Source organism: Cinclus cinclus, chromosome 6, assembly GCF_963662255.1.
Source record: "Cinclus cinclus chromosome 6, bCinCin1.1, whole genome shotgun sequence".
In the NCBI taxonomy this organism is placed as follows: domain Eukaryota; kingdom Metazoa; phylum Chordata; class Aves; order Passeriformes; family Cinclidae; genus Cinclus; species Cinclus cinclus.
The window spans coordinates 37,428,876-37,445,683 of NC_085051.1; the positions used below are offsets into that span (position 1 = coordinate 37,428,876).

Genomic DNA, 16,808 nt, shown 5'->3' on the forward strand with positions numbered 1-16,808 from the left:
TATATGTGTATATAAAAAGATATAACTAATTCAAGCCATACACAGGTCCTGGATCTGTTTCTGGCTCCAGCCTGACATCCTGGAAGACAGTGCCTGTTTTGGTTAGAGCAGCTCCCTCTGCAAAGGTTTTTAATAAGTAATTCTACAGTACCCAGCCCTGGAGGCAGCCAAGGAGCCTCTGCAGAGCTGCCTCTGGGAGCCCCAGGGCCTCCAGGACAGCGAGACACCCTGGCTCAGTCTGCCTGCCTCACAAACTGGAATTATCAGTTCTGCCGTATGACACACCTCATGCATTTTTAAATGCTTATTTCTAATGATACAATCTAAACCCCAAGAGCTATTACTATTAAAAGATTAACATACAGCCACTTTCAGGTCTCTCAGGTAATTTTTTTTCCCTCATTTCTCACAGTTGTTTTTTTCCAATTTTATCTAAATTACTAATGCCTCAATTGTTATTAACATGTTTGAACAAAAGCATAATTGACCAGCTGCCTCCAAATGATATTTGAAGTGCCTTCGACTCGCACAGAAAAAGCTTATGGTTCTATCCTAGAGGATACAATCCCCCAGCTGATACAACAATAAGGCAGACTGCAGTGGGAAAAACAACTTGGTAGCCTTCTGATTAATTTATTTATTAGTCAAACATAATGATTAATTAAATCCCTACCAATACTCCTACTTTAAAACAGAAAGCTCTGCTTGGTAATTATCACCACTTGAACCATCTCTTCATTAGTTCAACCTAAACAAAAGGACACACTGCAAAAACTTTCTTCTAGAAATTTAAACTTCAATAAACACATCATATTTTATTAATTAAATTACTCCATCTTTAACAAAATCAGAATTTAAGAAACTGTCCAAGACTAACAGTCTTGATTTATACTAAAAGAAAAACTGCGAAAGACTGTACTCAAATTAGCAAACTAAATTCAAGTATGGTATCAATCAAGCCAACATAACACAAGTAACTGGAAATTAATGGTTACCCTTTTTTTTCCTCAACAAAAAGCAGGCAGCTAATAAAAGTCAGTATATCAAAGGACTTTTATAAAACATTTCACCATTAAAAATCATGCTTAACACTCTTAATGCCACCGCACAGATGGGATTTTCTCACCCTCATACTGTTAACATATCTACTGCTGAAAAAGAGGCTATCAATCATGGTAGTAGTTTGCAAAGAAACATCACAACATCACAATCAAGTATCAATTTAATCCACAGAGAGAATGGATTTATGCTATGTTACTTCAAAAAGAGTACATTAACTTACCATTATCTCCTTGTATACACTTAAAATGCTCACATACACCTCTGGATACATTTACATAAAACCACATAAAACACCACAAAAAAAAAAAAATCACAATCACAGAAACCTACTGATGTTTTGTTGGCCAGTTATTAAGAAGGGAAAGCACTGAATTAGAGAGAGACTCCTACCAACTTCAGTAAATCTCAGGTTCATCTAAGGAGTTTAAGGCTCACTGTTTTTAGCTCCCAAAACAACAACAGGGTTTTTAATCAAATATATATGAAGTTTTTAAATACAGAAAAACACTCTCTTCTCATGAGTACACATTTGAGAAAATGAAATAAATCTGAAAGACAATATCCCTACAGATACTGTACATCTACAATTTCTGATGTCAACAGATGTTGCACAAAAGACAGAACAGTACCGATTATTAATGAGCCATTAAAATCACAGTTCTTTGGTCAAGTATCACTTTTGGAAAGTTCTGAGAAAAGCAAGCAGCACTCGGAAACACATTAACTTCTCCAAGAAGATTTTGCATCAAAGCTCTGCTTTTTAACTTTTTATTTTTTTAAACAACAACAACAAAAAAATTGTCCACTTAGGAAAGTTAAGTTGTCACCATCTTACATTTCAGAATACAAAACTGAAAAAAATCCCTATTAAAAAAAAGACAGGACTTCAGCCAAGTATTCAGCTACTTATTGCTGTAGTTGTAACTCAAGTCCCTTGAAATCCCTATGTTTTGGTCGTTCATAGCGAAAACATGTTTGGAACACTAGCAGCAATAGAAAACCCCTTGAAAACCTAGATATAGTTACACTGTTGAGTGAAAATCAGCTGAAACCATAGCCATTGGAACATAATAAAGCATCCTGTAAAAGTGAAGTTGTAGCTAGAAAAACAGGGTTGATTTAAAGGGCTATCCCAAAGCTGTATGTGGGCCAATGCCAGTAAAGAAAAGTCCATTTCCCCCCCCCCCCACCCAAATAGAGCCCAGAACATCAGCACTACTTCAAACATAACAAAAGCAGACTTCATTCTGCTTCAATGCCTCATCTCTCCATCCCTCCTCCAACAGGCAGAATACAGAAACTTGAAATAATTGCTAATTCCAAATGTAGGTGATATGCACAAATATACCATTGAACAAAGTCTGGACAGTGAACATTACACCTGAGTTCAGTCATACAAACTAACTTTCGTAAATAGCATTAGACGAATATATCCATGTCTCTAATATGAATCTAGATGTATTTTCTTACAAAACACATTAATAGAAATATCCAGGCAAATACATACCATACAATAGCAAAAGCTTTAAGCCCCATTTAATAAGATGACTTTCTGATTAAAAATAGAAGGCAATTAAGATTTACTCAAAATTACAATTAAGAAAAGCTTTCACAGTGCAATATTGAAACTGTCACAAAGTTAAGAAAATACTGATATCAAAGTACAATCACAATGTTAAAGTAGACAAAACTACTATACAAGGGCATATCTTGTAAAATTAAAGGGAATGAACACAACATAGGGGACATCTCATGTCCCTGCTCTACATATCTCATTTCCTAGTCTTCAGAGTCATAATTGTATTTCAAACATCAGTAGAAATCTTGGTAAAACTAAGAGGTTCATTCTTCTTTGTAGACCAGATTTCAAAGCCCAGTTACGTCTTGAAAATACGTTCTTCGTCACTGCACAATTTCAAAGTAGTGCAATATTGCCATGATGTGCTGAGGCATGAACACATAGCCTGTGTACAATGCCATTCCAACAATGGAAACTAGCATGGAATCTGAATTAACAGTTGAGGAAAAAAGCATTTGAAACAGAAACTGCACAAGACATCACAAACTACAGTTTAAAAACTTTAGTGGTTACTATCTTATAACATTACATTTCTGAAACAAACATCATCAACTGTATTCAGCAACTATAAACCCAAGAAGAACCTACTGAACACCAGAATGCTAGTAGAACAATCAGGTGAACTGCAAAGGATGCCTTGCAAGTTATCCACTGCCTTGTCAGTGACACAAAAGGACAGGCCAGAGCATGGGAAGCGTGATGGAGAACAAAAAATGGGCACGGAGAAAACACACATTTTCACATTCGTCTTCTCAGATGCTGCGCAAGTCTTGCAGAAGCCAGCCCCATTCAGCCAACCAGAAAAAAGTCAACCACCACAAAAATCCAAAACAAAACAAACTTACAATAATATGAGCAGCTTTACTGAATAACACAATTCTGATTTGTGGATGACCTCCTTTTTAAGCAGACAGCATTAGAAGTTTTCAAACTACTTCACTCATAAAGTCTCAGAGTATCAGCATAGCTTTGAGTCAAGGTGTGTACTTAAACACTCATCAGTACTTTACTATAGGAGATTGCTGCTGCAAAATAAACTTCACGTGAAGCTATCAGCTGAAGAATCTGCAGATGACCACTTTATTAGCTGAATTCCTAACAGGGAGAGAACTGAGACAATAGCTTATAAAGTATAGTTGAACTTTTGTCAAGCTTTAGGGCTTTAGAAGCTTTATCTAAACAAATTCTGGCATCAGATTACTAAAAGATTGTGGTTTCAGGAAGCTGAAGGTTTCAAAAGAAATTCAGAAGTACACAAAATTAATAAAAAGCTGTCGATTTCATCCAACTACCTACAGGGATTCAGTAAACTTAGCCCGAAACACTATAAAACACACTGGAGATTAACAAGCATGATAACATCAGACAGCAGTACTCAGTTTCCACAGGTGAAACCAGAGGAGCTGTGCATGCTCTGCGCTTTCCTGAAATCAAGTCTGCACTGCACAGGCGGAACAAGCGCTCTACGACCGACTCGCCCACGATGGCAGCAGAGGTATGAGGTGTGCTTTTTAAAGCTGCTTGGTGTATTTATAGTCCCGGAGGATTATAAAGTAAGAGGTACTAAAATGAAGGTCAACTCATAAATCCACATATCCCTATCAGTGCTCACTTCCGATACTGGAGCACGGCCACGCTCCATTATCCCCAAGGCCACTGTGCCCGCACTGCATCCATACAGCACCTGGCAGACATGACCCACCTACAGCCAAAGCATCCAGTCTGAGGACAAAAAAACATTTTTGCTGCTCTGAGATCAGAAGTGATGCTTGTGCCACTCTTTACATTTGTACATTATGTGACAGTTGCAATATGAGTATTTTATGAAAGTAAAGACACTTTCACCTACTTAAACATTCTGCAGAAGGTAAAAAGGAAAAAAATACTCATGACTAATAAAATTGCAGGGAAAACAAAAATTAGGTGATTCCTCAGTGATACAGGCATGGCATAAAGGGAAGAAGGTGTGTTAACAAGGAATACACCATAAGAACCCCTACCTGAACAACTGTGAACAGCAGGCCTATAAAAACTTTTCTAGTAATCTCCATTTCTACTGACTTGGCACAGGAAAAAAAAAAGACTGATCACACCACTGTAACTTGGGCAACCACTTTTACATAACAAATGTGAGTTTCTTTACAGAACTGAGCAGAATCTCAGTAAAAGCAGCTTCTTGCTACTGCTTATACCCTTCTCTATGCTAATGTTTTAATTAATTTCTCTCTCTACCTCTCAGCATTAACTGGGGATGGCCCAGGGTCACTCGTATTGAAACATCATTTTAAGTTAGCATGGAAATAGTCACACTTAAAAAAAAAATACTTGTGATGCCACAGCAATGCACTGCCTGTAGGAAAGGGACAGGTAAAGAAGCAAACCTAGAAACAGTCTTTATAGAGATGCCTTTAGACGAGCATCTATCAAGTTCTTCCACTCTAAAATAGCCAAGCAAACTTACCAGCTCGACGATTAAATACCCATGTAATAAACCCATGTGACAAAGCAGCAAGAAAGCCTAGGCCTGCAAAGTTTTGCAGTGCGCACATTTACTTTCCTAGGCAAAAATATAAAAAAAAATCATTAAAGACACTTTTCCTCAACAGAAAGCTCGGGATTTCAATGCAAAAGCCAGAATTACCATAACTCCAAAGATATAAACTTATGCCGGAGGAAAAAACAGACTGGGCTGCCAGACGCCCGGACACAGCACGCCAAACAGCAGAGAAAGGATTATTCCCAGCCCGGGCAGGATGTTAGTTTGGGAGGGTGAGGAGCTGAGTCTCCGCCAGCAAGGAGGGGTCAAGCCTGGGTCCCAAGCGGAGACTATCGCTCCCCGGGCCGCAGCGGGCTCTGGCCGCGCTCGGAGCCTCAGGCCGGCTGCCCCCAGCCCGGCCCGGCCCGGCCCGGCTCCGCTCCCCTCCCGGCCCGACTCCTCCACCCCCAGCGAGCCCGGCCGGCGGCAGCGCCCTCAGCACGACCACGGCCCGGGCGCTCCCCGAGCACGGCGCAGGGCCGGCCAAGCCGCCACACCCGCCCGGCGGCCTCGGGGCAGCCCCGGAGCCGCCGGACACAGCGCGACAGAGCCGGGGGCAGCCCCGGCCCCGCACACACACCCTACACCCGCCAGGCCCGCCCGGCAGAAGGATACTGAAGACGGTGCGCTCCCAGGGTTCCAGCATGTAGAGCGCGGTGACCAGCAGGTACTGGTAGTACAGCCACGACATCTGCTTCCACGCCGAGCCCAGCGCCATGGCGCTCCCCCTCCCGCCAGCGGCCCCCGCCGGGCCCAGGCCGAGCGGAGACGGGGGCGGAGCAGCCGGGACCGCCCTCCCCTGGCCCCGCCCCGGGCAGGGCGGCCGCGGCCACCGGCAAAGGAGGCGCCGCGGCCTGTGGGGCTGGGCCCGGGCGGTGCCGGTGCTCCCAGAGCGGGGGAGATCGGCGGGGCCCGGCGAGGACTCGGGCCGCTTCCCCGGCTCTGCCCCCTGAACGCTGACTTCGGGCCCGATATGATTACATTGTGCGGCTGACGCTGAACCTGGTAACCTCCCGGGCTGAGTCACACCGAGGAGATGGTGCTGCAACCTACTCTCTGTCATCCCGTCTAATCTGAACTAACGTTCTGGGAATCACGGAAGAGCCAAAAGCCTGTGCTTGGCAGGGCCCAAGGGCCCGGTTAAAATTGTTTAAAATTATCTGCACGAGTCTTCAGCTTCCTTCAGTTTTCAGAAGGTAAAGTTCACCCAAAACCGTGGCTCAGATAAATGCGACCTTAAAATAGGCCAGCTCTATCGAGGTTAATCCATATGAATAGGAAAAGCAAAGAGGTGATGAATCAGCTGTTTACCGTGACTGTTCCTAACGTTGCACTACCCTACGGCAGAAACCAGAGGGTGTGGGATACACCTGCCCTGACTGCCGTTTGGCCCAAGGCAGATTCCCAGAGACTGGTTTGGAACTACGCGATTAGGAAGGCCCTTGGCAGTTTACGCGGGCACTGTAGAAGGCACGCGTTGAATGCCCGCTGGCAGGGGATGTACACAATCATCAGGCACCTTAAATGAGGAGAGCGTGTGTTGCAACTTCCAGGCACCGGCTCCAGGCCAGCGGTCCAGACCACATATTCCAAGTGTGCACAACATAGATTAGAAACTGGAATTGAACCACTATACTTAGTCTGTTCAGTAAATCAGTTTGCAATTACGATTCTGTCCTTGTAGCTATCCCACCCCTACCTTCACCTGTGCTATTTATACAATGAAAAATAAGGAAATACAACCACAGGAGAATGCACATTTGAGTTCCTTATACATCTGCAAAATACAGCTACAGGATCAGGAGATAAAAAGAAAAGCTGGCAAAGAAAACTTGAGACTACTGTTTTGTGTGGCAGGAATTTGAAATAGGATTTTATTCACCCTGAAGATACTTAGAAACACCTTATCTATGCAGATTTATTTGAACACAATGAGAAATGAGGGCATTCACACAGTTAATACCCTGACGTAACTGCCTATGGGAGCTCATGCCACTATCCAAGTCTGCTGTTGCTTGTTGCAGTTGCTGCTGGAGGAGTCCTGTGTTGGTGTTGCTGCTTGAATAAACAGCAGTAATCATGAAAGGTGCTTTTCTGTATAAACATGTCCAAAGTTCAAGGACAAGTGGGGTATTCACAACTAAAGCATTACTCCCATTCAAAGCTGGAAGAACAGTATCAACATGGAGCAAACAAGTCCAGTCCTCTCTGCTCTTTTGATTCCTAACAAGGCTCTCTTCAATTCAAGTGGTAAGGCAAGCAAAATGCAGCAGCAAGAAAGGACCTGAGATGAGAGGAAAGGTAATGCCTAGAGGCATGCCAGCTTCAAAATCTCCTACATCTGCCTGAACACACCATGCAGATGGCCTCTTACACTTTTTTGGTATGGTGCACACTCATAAGTGTTTTTGCTAGTTAGCCCCTTACAGAAATGGACATTACTCCTCTGTATAGTTTCCCCTCCTTCACCAGTTCCGTTCTACCTCTGCTTAGGGACTGTCATGTCATTGTTTTTACTGATACCACCTTCATCAACACTTGAGCCCTCGAATTACATTCTCATGTGCTCATGTTTCCAGCAGGTCAATGTGAACATCCTTAACCTGACATTACAGAGAGCCCTTGTGTTTCATTTGGAATGTGAAGAGAGGTAAATCGAGGCCAGCATGCTCTAGAGCACAGACCATGTTCCCTACTACATGTGTTCCTCCACACTTCTATCAAGAAACAGATCTTCATACATTCAAAATTTCCTGTGTGCACCTCTTGGCTCGTGGCACACAGTAGGAATTTATCCCACTTCACATGATCCCACAGCTATCTGATACTGCAAGTTAGATACTGCACTAATGAGTCTGAAGGCAGGTAGCAAAGATGAGATTGAAATCTTGTCTCACACATACCCGAAGTCTCAGAACCAGTAGAGCTCCATTTTGTTCATAGGTTGCATATGCAGAGGAAGGCACATGGTACTGACCAACCACATGTTCAGAGTTGCATCAACAGTTCTATACTTTATCAAGCAGAGGTTAAGTTTCTGCTGACTTGAAAATAGTAATTCAGTGTTTTTCTTATGTAATCCTGACAGAAGAATCAGCATGTTTATTTCTTCCTAATCTAATGTAACAGAGTAGAATGAGCATGTGTAGATCAGTAAAATACCACACCAGGGACTGCAGAAGGTAATCAGATTACAAGATTTTGTTATAATCTAAGGCACAAAAGATGTTATTCAGGTCTCTACCTCCTAAGTTGAAATATTTCTGACACTTCCCTAAAGCACATATAACTAGTTATTCCTAGTATTATTACAAGAAAAAACACAAAGATAATTTTTTTTCAGACCGACCCTTGTTCAAAGTACCGTTAAAAATATCAAGCTATAAGAGAGGTTAATTACAAATAAAAAGCAAGAGTTTGCCTCTTGGGCACACACCTGAATGAAGACAGGGAAGGATGTAGTATTAACAACACAGTGGCTTCATAGACATAAATACCAAGTGGCAGAAGCTCTTTGTGCTTCCATAAAGAAGCTGTAAATGTACTAAAGAAACAGAAAAAGCATAGAAACTGGTTCTATGGTAATAGATCTGACTATAAATTTCTTCTTAAAATATATCCTCGTAAGAAAAAAGGACAATGAAGTCCAGTATTTTCTTCGTGTACATATTAATATGTACAACATTTAGCTGTATTACTAGGCATTACTAGGCATGTTGATTTAGATAATCAGTGGCAGAACAGTCCATGCCAGTGAAATTAATGTAAGCTCATCTTCCACTCTGTATAAAGAAGTTTCAGTTTTTTCAGATCTTAATCAAAAATACAAATATCATGACAATTTCTTCTTTATCAGAGTGTCCTGGTTTTGGCTGGGACAGAGTTCATATTCTTGTGAATATTCTTCATATTCAGCTTGGATTTAGTCTGAGAACAATGTTCTCACAAACACCCTGATGTTTTGATTGTTGCTAAGTACTAAGGCCCAAAAAACAGGCCCTGAGCCAAAGTTAACCTCTTGGTGAACATTCTAACCAAATGTTATGTATATACTCACTCATTAATAAAGTATTGTTATACGTATTCATTTATTGGCAAGACATGTATTTACCTTTCCATATCTAGAAACCTGGTAAGGCCTTATTTGGGGGGTATAGGATCAAAGATAATTGCATTGGTTCCTCCTGGAGCCCTGGTGAGGCTTTAGGGAAAAACCAACAGAAGAATGAAAGTAGAAATTATGTCAGCTTGTTTGTTTAACAGTATAAAATCTGGGCTACTGCCACAGCAAATTCAGGGGAGCCTCATGGCCTGCAACTCCACTGGAGTTCTGTAACTGGGCGTGGTTCTCCAGTCCTTTGCTGCAACAACTTCTCCCCCAGTAGATGCTTTGAGGACTTGGATGATGGTCAAGTATTAGGGTAACTAGTGATGTATCTTTCTTAATCACTACAGGCATTCTTTCATAGTAACAATTAAGTGCATTGGTTACCTTATCCTTTTGTAATTCTTTGCTAAGGATACATGCATTGAGTAGCCTATCCTTTTGTGATTCTTTGCAGTTTTGCATTATAGTAAATTACACTGTTCCTTAAGTTGGTGTCTGTTTGTGTCTGTCTCTGACCCTACTTGCTGGCAAAACACTAAGTGGTACTTAGGGTAAGTCAAGGACTTTTCAGCATCACGTGCTCTCTGCTAGTGAGGAGCTCCACAAAAAACTGGGAGAGCATGGCCAGGTCAAGTGACTGAATTGGCCAAAGGGATATTCTATACCCTAGAATATCATGCCCAGTATATAAACTGGGGGAGTTACCTGGAAGGCAGGTGATCACTGTTCACAGACAAGCTGGCTCTTGGTCAGCAGGTGGTGAGCAGTTGTGTTCTTGCAGTGGGTTGACCCTGGCTGGACACCAGGCACCCACCAAAGCTGCTCTATCACTCCCCTCTGTAAATGGACGGGGGAAACATATAAAAAGGTTCACGAGTTAAGCACCGGGAGATCTCGCCTAACACCATCATGAGCAAAACACACTGAACTTGGGGATACTAATGGAATTTACTACTTACAAAATCAGAGCAGGATAATGAGAAGTACAATAAATCTTAAAAACACTTTCCCCTAACTCTCCCTCCTTCTTGGGCTCTACTTCCTCCCCCACCAGAAGTGCAGGGAGACAGGGAATGGGTGTTATGGTCAGCTCATCACCCACTGTTCCTGCCACTGCTCCAGAAGTCCTTCCCCTGCTCCAGTGTGTGGTACCTCCAACAGAAGACAGTACTCCACTAACTTCTCTACCATGAGTCCATCCCACAGGCAACAGTTCTTCCCAAACTGTTCCTATGTGGGTCATTTTTCCAGAGTGCAGTCCTTCAGGCACAGCCTGCTCCAACACGGGTCTGCCATGGGGTCACAAATTCTATCAGAACACCTGCTCTAGTGTGGGCTCTTCTTCCCATGGGTTTGCAGGTCCAAATTTTCCCCCCACTGGGGGAGGGGGCAGGGGGAGTGAGCAAGCAGTTGTGTGGCCTAGTTGCCAGCTGGGGTAAAACCACAACACAGACCACTTGTACATATCTACCAAGAACAACAGCCTAATGACATCAAACATTCTGACTGAATGTTGCTTATCCCTTGCTATAAATGTAACTAATGCAGCTATGGAAAATCAGTTACTATAAAGTGTTTATTCCAAGAAGCTGTTCTAATACACACTGAGATAATGAATGGATAGTATATATAAAGTGAATGATCATAATATACAGATCTTACATGGTATTTACAAAATATTCAATCCCCATAAATACAACTTCCTGATGGTGGGAAAGAATATTGCTCTCATATACATGCAGTTAGCTGTATACCTTTTATAAACTTTGCAAAAAGTCCAACCATTATAAAGTTCTCAGATGAAAATGTACATTAAAACTAAGACCACATTTTAAAAAAGGAGAGTGTCCCTGCATTTCTAACACTTCCCAGGCCCTTAAAAGCAGCACAAGATTCCCCCCCCCTGCATTTGCACATTAGGAATGGCTGGCCAGAACATTGAAGAAGTGAAAAACTTCATCTTTATCCATTACTGCTACTTCAGTTGAGCATTCGGTACATAATACCGGATGATATATTTCTTCTTCTTCTTCTTGATTTGATTGTATAGAGCCAACTTCTTTGCTCTGCTTCATTTTCTTACTTCTTCTCTTTACCTTCTTTCTGTATTTCAGTATCTCCTCTTTGTTAACAACACAGTTCATCACAAACATTGCTCTGTACTGTGTTTTGTAAGATTCATGTCTATGGAGAAGGGGAGAAAATGCAAGTCATACCATTCATACAACTCTGCTTCCAAGAAATCTGTTACCATCACTGAAAGTGGGATTAAAGATAGGAAGTAACATGCCACAGGGCTGAAAGCCAAATAAATAGGAATTTTATAAACAGAAGTCACAGCTACAAAAATAATAAAAACACAGAATTGCAGCCATCTGTTGTTTTTAAAAGGCATTTTCCTTTCCTTAGCATGGGTTAGCAGCACTAACTAGGTCTGCAATATAGTCAGATACTGAACAGTGGCAAAACACACTGTGGATTCTCACCTGAATACCTTCCTGGCACTTTTAAATATAACTACACTCAAAACTGTAACTGCTAAGACACAAACCAACTAAGAATACACTATCTTTATTTTGCTTAATCCTCCTTTAACAAGGCGTTTTTAGACAAAAATAACCTGAAATACTTTTATGCCTCTAAACATCAAACCAAAATATATATAGATAGGTATCTCTAAAATCCCCAATCTGCCTGAAATGCTTGTTGAGTCTCCACAATTATTCTTTTTTTAATTTACCTTTTCCACTAGGCTAACATTCTACCCTATTCTTCCACAACCCCACACTGCAGGTTAAACTGATCATCATTTTCACAAACCAGCATATAACCCTAAATCTAACATCTACCTGCCTTCTCTTATTAGGGCCACCTTGCAAAACGGAGTTGATAAAAATCCACAGATTAAACTGAACACAGTGACAACACTACTGACCAAAGTAAGAAAGACCCCTTATTGTTCACTGTTGTTACCTCTGGCAGTCCAGGCACAATGTTGTCATGCAAGCAGGGCAGTTCAGAACAGCATCACTATTTGGAACAGCTGCAGGTTTTGCCTGCCGCTGCTGTGGCGCTCTTCTCTGGTTACGGTACCTATCAATTCGAGAGAGGAGGAAGCAGAGACAAAAAGTGCAATTACATGCCCTTACTGCTGCTAATATCAATTAAATGTCAAATCTTTCTTTGCATTAAATACACCAATTAGTACTTGGCTCCTTCTGGACACCTTTTTCTTTAACTCAAAGAACATAAATGAGAAGGTGAGGGGAAAACACATACCAGTATCTTTAGATTTACAGAGTATTTTCATTTGGTGAGACAAATACATCTAGCATGAGAATTTGTGCCTAATAACCCTCTCCTCTGACAAAGCAGGTATCTCAAGTGCAATCTCTGCAGGCAACATTCATTATCTTGTTCAACAAATTTAAGTGGAAAATTTTACTTCTGCTGCAACAACTGTTTCTCTATTTCAACCTTCAAAAAAACCTCATTAAAGTAGCTTTGTATTGTTCCTGTTTTCTCTGAACATTTTTTGGCTTGCTAAATTAAAACTTTTCCAAAACCAGAAATACAGTATTTATCAGGAACAAATATTAATCAGCAATCAAATAATCTTGCAACATTTTAATTCACAGCATGGTTGTTTAGATGAGATCTACAGATGAAACTGGCTTAGAGAAATTGGAAATCTTGATTTTAAAAGTGTTAAAAGTTTTGTGTAGCTTTGAAGACTCAACTTCCATAACATGCACCTAAAACATTTTACACGCTTGTAAGTTTCTTATGCTTTAAGTTTATATACAGAAAATAGTTTCATTGCATGGACTTGACAGCATTGGCTTCTTCTCTACATTTACCATTTTCATTTAAAATTTTCAGCTGATGTTAAGCATCTTACAGCTCAAGTGTTTATGGTTGCTTACCCTCTCCTCTGTGAGTCTACCCACTCTTGGTCTCTGCTGTCTTCTTCTGGGTCATACAGGAGCTCATCATTGGAGAGAATCCGACGTTGCTGATGTTTTCTGTTCTTCTGGACACCCTGCGTATCTGGAAAAAAATTGTGCAAGAACACGTTACATCCATCAGACACAAATTATCAAAATATACAATTTCCAATTTTCGTTTTCCATCCTTGCTATAAATCTAAACTGAAACTTAAATGTCTGGCTCATCTCTCCTCCAAGTGCACGACCCCAAAGCATTACACTGGGATACATCATAAAATTACAGGAACCACACTGTGATGACACAGGCTGGTAATTCCCCTCAAAAACGCTACCTTCAAAAACAGCCTCTTGACCCTTCCAAGAGGATTTTACAGGATCTGAGACAGTGAATGGTACTATAAAGATGCCTCCTCTTGCCTTTGTCATTTACCTATTTTATCTTCATCCTCTGAATCAGAATCAAAGTAAATGTCATCATAGTATTTTGAAGTGCTGGCAGATCCAGTCAGCCCAGTACCTGAGGAAGTACCTACAAGTGAAATTAGAAGTGGTAAGAACACTCCACTAAAAGGTGTTTATAGCCCAGAACAAACAAAAAGTATATAGCCCAGAACAAACCTTTACTTTCAAGTTACTCTATCCAAAGTGCTCTGGGTGCGTTAAGTAACAGTGCTCCCAGTTTATTCCCACACCCTTATCATTCATGTCACTTGTGTTACTTCATTTACAAGCATTTGCAGAGCTGCTCCCTCTCCCTCGAAGATGAACCTCAGATACCATTTGAAGGAAAGTTTCTCTCAACACTCCCTTTAGACACAGAGGACATCACATCAAATATGCCTGTCTCTGCCTTACATAATACTCACAATACATCTTCAGTCATGTGCAAGAAATACAGGTGTGGCACATTGTTTCACAAACTTTGATTACAATGAAGTCCACTAAAAGAAGTCCCAGAAAATTTCAGGGCCACAGAAGTTCAAAAGTCACCCTGAAGAACAACCAAGCAGTCACAGTGCACCAAAATTCCTATTCTATGCTGTATGGATGTGGTGATGTAAATATTGCTACATATTCTTAACTATACAACCAAGACCTAAGGATGATTTGGCCACTAACATATAATTCATGATTTCATATGCAAGCAGATGTTAAGCGTGATTTACCCATTTCTGGTGATTTCCATGTGCCTTCCATAGTCTTCATGGTAGTGTTCAGTTCTGCTTCCATCTCTTTTTGGAACTCATCGTCACTTGAAGACTCGCTCTCGCCAGTCAGACACTCCCGTATCAGCTTCCGCTTCTGGTCAGGAGTGCCATGTAGGAGCACATCCACCTCATCCTCTGAGCTACAAGCATTTAAGTGATACAGGTTTAATTACTACAAACAGGCTAAAACGTGGACATAGTGACTTGGAGAAGGAACGTCTGAATTGTGTGGGTGCACCGGAAAGCGCTTACTCCTGTGTTTACGGGGAATGTACATATTAAAACACTTTATTAGCTCAGGGGGTATTAAACCTTTCATTTAAAGGCAAAGGAGCCTCAGCCGACTGCGCGCGGCCTGCCACAATGCCCCTGCAGCTCTCGCTCCGCTCAGGGAGCTGTGCGGTCATCAATATAAATACGCCGGTTTCAAGGGAACCTCCGCGGCTGGTGCGAGGCCGATCCTCTGCACTCCGCGGGCAGCCCGGGGTCGACACCTAGCGCCCTGCGAGAGCCCCGGAGCTCACGGCTTGGCACCGCCAGCGTCGCTGCGCGCCCGGGCCAGCACTCGCCAGGCAGGGAGCGGGGCCCGCCGGCCCGAGCCCACCCCCGGCCGGCAGCTCCAGGCACCTGCTGAGCGCTCGCTCCTCGTCGCTCGGCTCCTCCACCACGTACGGATCGTCCTCCTCCCGCAAGCAGCTCATGGCGGAACCGCTGCCTCAGCCAGGCCCGGCCCCGCCCCTTCCGGGCGCCCCGGCTGCTTCCGGGGACCGAGCCCCGCCCCGCCCGGCCCGGCCCGGCCCCGCCCCGGAACGGCGCCCCCGCCGCCACGGGCTGGGACCGAGCCGGGTCCAGGCCCCTCCCGAGCCGCCTCGCAGCGAGGACCGGGCAGACGAGTCGTTTCCGTTTTCTCCTTGGCGTTGCAATCCCTCGGGTTACGTTTTAAGCACTTTTTTTTTCCAGAGTTACCGAGGCAGAGTTGGAGCTTTAAGAGACACACCCAATACCAAGAGGCTTGGAAAAAATTTAATGAGCTAGTAACACTGAACAGCGAGGACTAATCTAAAAACTGTTCCCACATCCTACTTAAAATATTTACAATATTGTTAACGATATATACATTGTCATCGTTGTCCCTTGTAGTCTATTTATAGATGAGTTCCTTAGGAATTATACCTGTTATATCTAAAGATGAACAGCACAGTATTAGTGTAGTAGGCATTGCTGGGAATACTCTCTGTGCTAGGTAAGTTGCCAAGACGCAATGGACATTGGTCATCGAAGCCTGAGGTGATGGGTACATGAATCAAAGCACAATGCAAACTTCTCTGCCTTTGCAATGTTTTGATGTGCAAGGCAGTAGGGTAAGCATACTATACTGTGCAATTCACCCTATCTGAGAAAAACAAACCACACACCTCTGTGTGGCAGTACAGGGCATCTGTAATCACATAGACATTGACTTACACTGATCTGCATTTCTAACCATACCACTCACCCAAACTTCACTGCTCCACTGAAGGCCTACAAACAGCATATATTGCTTATAAAGCAGCAATCCCACTGTGAAGAGCAGTTCATCAAGTAAAGCCTAATTTTATGACATCGTGAAATTACTCAACATAGCAGCACCTCTTGGAAAAGGGTCATAGTTCAAGGAAGGGAGACCAATCAATACAACTAACAATACTGGATTCAAAGTTCTAAGTCTTATTTCCAGATAGCAGAATGAGATTCTTTTCATACATTTCTTTATAGGAGATACCTTCACTTTTTGTCCTGTATTTTTTATCTGTATCACAGTGGGGCAGTATTACTTTTCACTGATATTTTATGCACCTTCTGAACTCCCTTCTGCTACTTTATTTCCCCTTTCTCAGAAGAAACCCAGGAAGTTCTCTCAAACCTATTTCTGCCAAAGAAATTGCCGAGTCAGCCACCAAGCTCAAAACAATTTAAGTACACTGGATAGGAAAGTGACAGACAAACAGATAAAACCTGAGAATGCAAGTGAAAAAGTACTGGGTGAGTAGTGTCAGACCAATCCAATACTTAGTCAATGGTTTTTACACAATGAATAGAGAAAAAAAAATTAATCTAATTTACTAGAAAATACTAAGGTTATAGATGATACAGTATCTGCATCATTTTAGAAAAATCACTGATTTCATGGTTTTATTTTACAATAATTGGATTAGTCTACAAGTTAAGGCAAACATACTAATGCATCTGCTTTTCTTTTTAAATCATAGTTATAAAGGTTACACAAAGTTCTCCAAAATTTCTAAGAAATGTTCACAATTGAAAAAAAAGATAAGTTTTTTGATATAAGTACATGGAAAAAACCTAAGTGTATACAATGCCATTA

The 16,808-nt window shown here is 42.0% G+C and overlaps 2 protein-coding genes across 3 annotated transcripts; both read right to left on the bottom strand.

Moving 5' to 3' along the window:
• Positions 1–1,814: 1,814 nt before the first annotated feature.
• Positions 1,815–5,925, bottom strand: SPTSSA (serine palmitoyltransferase small subunit A). The gene is made up of 2 exons (XM_062495169.1): positions 5,793–5,925; positions 1,815–3,068 (listed from the first exon to the last, which is right to left on the bottom strand). Exons 1-2 carry the CDS (start codon positions 5,893–5,895, stop codon positions 2,965–2,967), a joined length of 207 nt encoding a protein of 68 aa, XP_062351153.1. The 5' UTR covers positions 5,896–5,925; the 3' UTR covers positions 1,815–2,964.
• Positions 5,926–10,843: 4,918 nt separating this feature from the next.
• Positions 10,844–15,167, bottom strand: EAPP (E2F associated phosphoprotein). 2 transcript variants are annotated; one of them, XM_062494345.1, is made up of 6 exons: positions 15,071–15,167; positions 14,402–14,583; positions 13,666–13,764; positions 13,212–13,335; positions 12,259–12,378; positions 10,844–11,469 (listed from the first exon to the last, which is right to left on the bottom strand). In XM_062494345.1, the coding sequence occupies exons 1-6, from the start codon at positions 15,142–15,144 to the stop codon at positions 11,202–11,204; spliced, it is 867 nt and encodes a 288-aa protein (XP_062350329.1). In that variant the 5' UTR covers positions 15,145–15,167; the 3' UTR covers positions 10,844–11,201. The 2 variants fall into 2 exon arrangements, with proteins under 2 accessions (XP_062350329.1, XP_062350330.1); XM_062494346.1 differs by lacking the exon at positions 13,666–13,764.
• Positions 15,168–16,808: the final 1,641 nt, after the last annotated feature.

Bases quoted from the DNA above. Each gene is read 5' to 3' on its own strand.
- EAPP (XM_062494345.1), bottom strand. From the start codon at position 15,144: ATGAGCTGCTTGCGGGAGGAGGACGATCCGTACGTGGTGGAGGAGCCG. The intron at 14,584-15,070 runs GTGCCTGGAGCT...AAATGCTTGTAG, and splicing joins GAGGAGCGAGCGCTCAGCAG to CTCAGAGGATGAGGTGGATG. The intron at 13,336-13,665 runs GTAAATGACAAA...ATTTTTTTCCAG, and splicing joins AGAGGATGAAGATAAAATAG to ATACGCAGGGTGTCCAGAAG.
- SPTSSA (XM_062495169.1), bottom strand. From the start codon at position 5,895: ATGGCGCTGGGCTCGGCGTGGAAGCAGATGTCGTGGCTGTACTACCAG. The intron at 3,069-5,792 runs GTATCCTTCTGC...CTGTTAATTCAG, and splicing joins CTGGGAGCGCACCGTCTTCA to ATTCCATGCTAGTTTCCATT.